At 49.0% G+C, this 5,671-nt stretch overlaps 1 protein-coding gene across 4 annotated transcripts in view; it reads right to left on the bottom strand.

Annotated features, from left to right (window-relative positions):
- Window positions 1-5,671, bottom strand: part of Ak7 (adenylate kinase 7) — a 75,202-nt gene that overhangs the window by 59,110 nt on the left and 10,421 nt on the right. For all 4 annotated transcript variants that reach the window (XM_028764563.1, XM_028764564.1, XM_028764566.1 and 1 more), the window contains exon 4: window positions 3,797-3,891. In XM_028764563.1, coding sequence (XP_028620396.1) covers window positions 3,797-3,891 — 95 coding nt within the window. The remainder of the gene's footprint in view (window positions 1-3,796; window positions 3,892-5,671) is intronic.

Genomic DNA, 5,671 nt, shown 5'->3' with positions numbered 1-5,671 from the left:
TGGGTGGGTGGGTGGGTGGATGGATGGATGGGTGGGTGGGTGGGTGGGTGGGTGGGTGGATGGATGGGTGGGTGGATGGATGGATGGATGGATGGTTGGATGGATGGATGGATGGATGGGTGGATGGATGGATGGATGGATGGGTGGGTGGGTGGGAGTCAGGCTGGGGCAACTCCAGTACTAGGGATTCTCTTACCAGAAAGACAGAAAATTAGTTCGTGAGGGAAACTGTAACTACTCCATTTTGTAGAAGAGGAATATCCTGGGCAAATTTCATATCATGCAACTGGCTGTTCTTTTACATCCATGTGTCCAAAACCCATAGCAGGGTTGCCAGCCAGATCAAGAGGAAATAAATGGGACAATTAAGATAGACAAATAAGCCGGGCGTTGGTGGCGCACGCCTTTAATCCCAGCACTTGGGAGGCAGAGGCAGGCGGATTTCTGAGTTCAAGGCCAGCCTGGTCTACAGAGTGAGTTCCAGGACAGCCAGGGCTATACAGAGAAACCTTGTCTCGAAAAACCAAAAAAAAAAAAAGATAGACAAATAAATACACTTTCAGATTGTGTGCCCTGAAAGAGTATTTGTGCTAAAACGTAGTCACTACTTATCGGAAGTTTAAGTTGAGCTGACCGCTTTTGTACGAACTTTTATTTGCTAACCTTAGCAACTAAACTCACACCGAGTCTGGAAAGAGAATGATCTAGACGCACTCATCTTTCTAGTCCAAGGTTCAGCTGCTAGCTTCTCAGACTAGGAAAACTGCTGGTTGGCTGCTGCTTGCTGTGGACGCCATCTAGGGGCACAGGAAGGATGGAGCCTTGGAGGTCCACAGCCCTGGCTAACATGACCAGTCTGCCCGCCATGAGTCTTCTAGGCTTACCATACTGCAGTCCCTGTGTCTGCAGCAGAAATGGTCACATTTTTATGAGGTGGACTACAAGGTACCCTGGCTGCAAGTTTTCACTAAAGAAAGGGGACTGGTCTCTCTCTAGACAGCCGCATGGAAGCCTGTAACTGAAAACCAATCAGGGCTGTCTATTCAGTTTGTGCCTTTCGGTTCCTGGAGGGACAGAGACCTGGCTCTGAGCTGTGAACCTTTGCTGCTGGGTTTCAGGCTATTTTCCTTCCTTTAGTCCTTAAATGTCATAACATCAACAGCAGCACACGAGGTGTGTTTTACATTAAAACACAAAACGAGACAGATGACAACAAAGACCCACGAAGCAAGGACAAGGTCTCACTGTGTTGCGTGGGCTAGCCCAGAATTTTTAGGCTTGAATTGACCCTCTCCCTCCTGACTCCAGAGTGTGTCCAGAGCTGGTTTGCTTTAAGTTGGCCTTTCACTGGCGGGGATGGGAGGGGTGGGCGGGGACGGTAGGGTGGGCGGGGATGGTAGGGGTGGGCGGGGCTAGTTCCTTGCCGAGGGAAAGTGATCTTTTCCTTTTCTGATAGATGCTGAGGGAGGGACCAGCTCCTCTCCATCCGGCACTGTACCTTTTCCTTGTTATGTATTAAAAGGTGTAGGCATTTCTGAAAATTCTGCCGGTTTGTGAACATATATGGCAACTACTGAGCTCACTCAGTGTGGCTTCACTCTTGTTCATTTATTTATGATGATGATGATTATGATTATTATTGGTTTTTCTAGACAGGGTTTCTCTCTGTGTAGCCATGGCTGTCCTGGAACTTGCTCTGTAGACCAGGGTGTTCTAGAACTCTGAGGTCTGCCTGCCTCTGCCTCTTGAGTGCATGATCAAAGGCATGTGCCACCACTGCCCGGCATATTTATTTTTTAAATGCAATCTGGTGACTCTCTTAACTGGACTTTCTTCCTATGTTTTAACTCTGTTTTACTGGTTTATTCATTCTGCAAGGGTCTATGCTGCCCAGACTGGGGCTGAACTCTTCCTGTACTGGGGTGGTCCGGCTGCCTCAGCTTCTGGGATAGCGTTGGTTTATTGTGGGCCACTGAGCCAAGCCTGCAGATGACCTTTCAAATCGCTTACTGTGTTCCACCAGCCTGGAACTTGTGCGGGATCCTGGCTAGCTAGTCATTATTTGTGACAACTAGAACCTGTCAGTCATCCTTGTTCTGACAGTTTGGCTGAGTTGGCGTCATCTCTGCATTCTTTGCTCACCCACAGAATTCTAGACTTTAAAAACAGACAGGGGCTAGCAAGATGGCTCAGTAAGTGTAGATCCCAGCTGCGTAATGACCAGAGTCCTGAATTCAACATGGCTGGAAATGGCTAGGAAAATGTATCTTGTAATCAATAAGCTGAGAAGCATGGGGGGGAGGGGCGGAGACCTCGCACACCGTTTGCATTGTTGCGAAGGCTAAGGAAACTCCATTTTAGACTAGTCACCCATCTCGGTCTCTAATAACCATTTGTCTCGGCTTCAAGTCCCGGGAAGGCACGTTCTCAGCAACCCTGAAAGAGTGACGCTTCCCTCTCTCATATAAACAGCCATACCATTTGCTTTGTTGCAGGATGAGTGCTTCTCCTTTCTCTTTTTGCTTCTGTGGCCTGCTTAGCCAGACATTCAAGGACTGTTTCGGGGTTACCTTGACATCCTAATCTTGGCAGCGCACAGTGGCTCCTGGCTTGCTTGCGCAGATACTCAAGGTCTTCTTGTGGGTTTGGCCTTTAAAAGTCCTTCCCTTAGCCCGATTTGCATGGCAGTCTCTCGTTTGGTTCAGAGATCACGGTCCCACTAGCAGTATTAATAAACTAACTATAATTCGGATTGGTGGTCTTTTCCCTGGGGCTCCCGTGCGTGTGCGTGTGCATGTGTTGAACTCTGTAAGGTCCTCATCACTTTAGACTGATCGTACCATCTGATGAGTCTTGAAGAGATGCTAGTGTGGTTCTCCACTGAGTGAGAGGCTGTCACACGGGCCACACGGCTCTGGAGCAGCAGCAAAAGATAACGGAGAAGCCACAGCGCTGGAAGAAGGCGGGCCTTTGATCACGTGGTAGCGGCTGTGATCGATGGGCGCATGCGTGCTGTGCATGCCTGTGTCACACAGACACTTGGGAAATGCACTGCGCTGGGACTTCGCACTGTCATCAGGCTAAAGTAAGAACTTTAGCTCCTTTATAACTGTAAAGGTCCTCTTCACTGTCAGCTCGTCCATATTTGGAGTCGTCGAGGAGAGACCCAGCCTGCTGGGTGGGCGTGTCTGAGAACTACCTGAGGAGGGAGGAGCCACCAGACTGAAGTCCCCAACTGAATGGAATATGAGAAGGAAAAAAAAAAAGAGCACAACTCTCATCGCTGCTTCCTGAGGGCAGGCAGGCTTGCTGTGACCGGTCACCTCTCCCTCGGCCCCACCTTCTCCAAGGTGACCCAAATCCCTTCAGTGAGACAAGATAAACCTATTCATCCTGTGGAGACACACAGCCTTAATCCCAGCACTGGGGAACCAGAGGCAGACAGATCTCTGTGAGTTTTGGGCCGGATTGGTCTACAAAGTGAGTTCCGGGCCAGCCAGGGTACATAGTGAGACCCTCAAAAACAAACAAACAAATAAACAAACAACAACCAAACAAACCTTTCTCCACCTGCTCTTGTCAGATGATGTCACAGCAATGAAAAAGGTAACCAAGGAGATAACCTTCCGGCATCCTCATCACATACATAGTCAGGCCTTAACCAAAGCATAGTTAGGTAGTAGCATTGTCTGTCAGGGGGCAACTTAAACTTCTTGGTGGTCATGGCTGGGAACAGAACTCAGTGGCACAGTGCTCAGGAGTGCAGGGATACCCAGCTCACTGGAGTTCTACTCACAGGGTCCAGGGGTTTGGATCTCGCCCACGTCATCACTGTTGACAACAAAATGAACACCTTTCGCTTTTCAAAATGGCTGACTTCTTCATTCAGTGCTGTGGGGGCCAAAAACAAAACACAAAAAAACCAGCAGTCATTTAGTCATTGGAATCCATGTAGGAGCGTTTTTTGCCTAGTTTTAAACATTTTCATTTCATTTTGTGTGTGTGTGCGTGAATGCGTGTGTGCCTGTGTGTGTGTTGGGTGTGGGTGTATTTGTGTGACTTCAGGGACTAGCCGTCCCCAGAGCTGTCAGATCTCCCTGGAGCTGGATTTACAGGTGGTCTTGAGTAATGAATGTGGGGACCTCTGCAAGAGGTAGCACGTCAGAGGATAAAGACCCTCTTGGGTTTCACAGAAGGCATTTCTGCCTAGCTCGGGCTTCAGGGGTTGAAGTAATTAGGATGCATCTTCTCTTTACACTGCTGCCTGTTTGAGGTGGGGTGGGGATGGGGGGCTCTACCTCAGAGGCCCAAAAGCTATGGTAGAGAGTACAGGTGAGGTGAAAATGCAGCTTACGAACAAGGTGTGATGAGTGTGTAGAACAGACACACACAAAGGCAGTGACTGTGTCACCATCACCAACAGAGGGTTTTGTCACAGGTTGTGCCGAGTCTCCCAGAGTGTGGGCTTACGGTGGTACTAGAAGTCTTACTGTTATTGTATGCCCTTGCTGAGGTGTATGCAGAGTGAGGTCAGAGGGTCCTGGTGCTCTGAGCACCAGGCACATTTCAGTCTTGACAGGGGATTCCTCATCCAATCACACACTGTGGTGTGGGTGTCCTCACTGGGGAAACGCAGGGGTTCGCCCTCAGATCGGGAAGCATGACTGAACTAAGCCTGGGTACACCATGCTATGCTTTCATGCTGAATCAACCAACTTTGAATGTCTCTCTGATGGATTGCTTTTAACCCTAGTAAGGAAACCGTCTCTTCGCTCCACTTTGCTCCTTTAGCTTTTCCTCTCCACTGCGCCTCACTTTGGCCTCTTTTGTGAATCTGTGTCACACGTCTAGGGCTCTAACTGGGTCACCTTTCTAAAAATGTGGGGCACTTATAATAGGTTGACCGTCTTCTGTCTGTCTCCCCTCAGACACACTCTGTGGATGCAACTATTTTCCCCTCGAGGCCAGGAGTTCATTCCTCCCTCCCGTGCCATCTGCTTTCCTCCCATAGCACCCACAAAACACAGAGACGTAGAAGAATTCTGCAACTATTTCAAACTATTTCAAAATAATGAAGTCTTGACAAAAAGTACTGTGTGTCATAGAGGATTGTTTCTCTCTCTTTTTTTTTTTCTCTCTCTCTTTCCCTGTCCTCTGGTCTAGCCTCCAACTAGCTATGTAGCAAAGGATGACCTTAAACTTCTGACTCTGTCTGAACCCTCTAGGAGCTAAGGTTACGGGTATGCCTGATTTGTATGTTGCTGGGGACTCAAACCCTGCTAGGCAGGCAGTCATTTGAGCTACATCTCCAGAGCTGTAATCTTTCTTTTCCATCCCTCTCCTCCCTTCTTCCCTTCCTGTCTTTTTTACTATTTTTTTAAAGACAGTTTTGTGGCACAGGCAGTTTGGTTTCAGGATCTCAGGCTTCCTACCTCAGCATCCTGAGGACCACATCTCAGCATCCTGAGGACCACATCTCAGCATCCTGAGGACCACATCTCAGCATCCTGAGGGCCACATCTCAGCATCCTGAGGGCCACATCTCAGCATCCTGAGGGCCATATCTCAGCATCCTGAGGGCCACATCTCAGCATCCTGAGGACCACATCTCAGCATCCTGAGGGCCACATCTCAGCATCCTGAGGACCACATCTCAGCATCCTGAGGGCCA

The sequence above is a fragment of the Grammomys surdaster genome, unplaced genomic scaffold (genome assembly GCF_004785775.1).
Source record: "Grammomys surdaster isolate TR1022 unplaced genomic scaffold, NIH_TR_1.0 144, whole genome shotgun sequence".
Classification (NCBI taxonomy): Eukaryota; Metazoa; Chordata; class Mammalia; order Rodentia; family Muridae; genus Grammomys; species Grammomys surdaster.
Note: the sequence above shows the minus strand (reverse complement) of the source record. Positions and strands in the feature narration are given on the sequence as shown.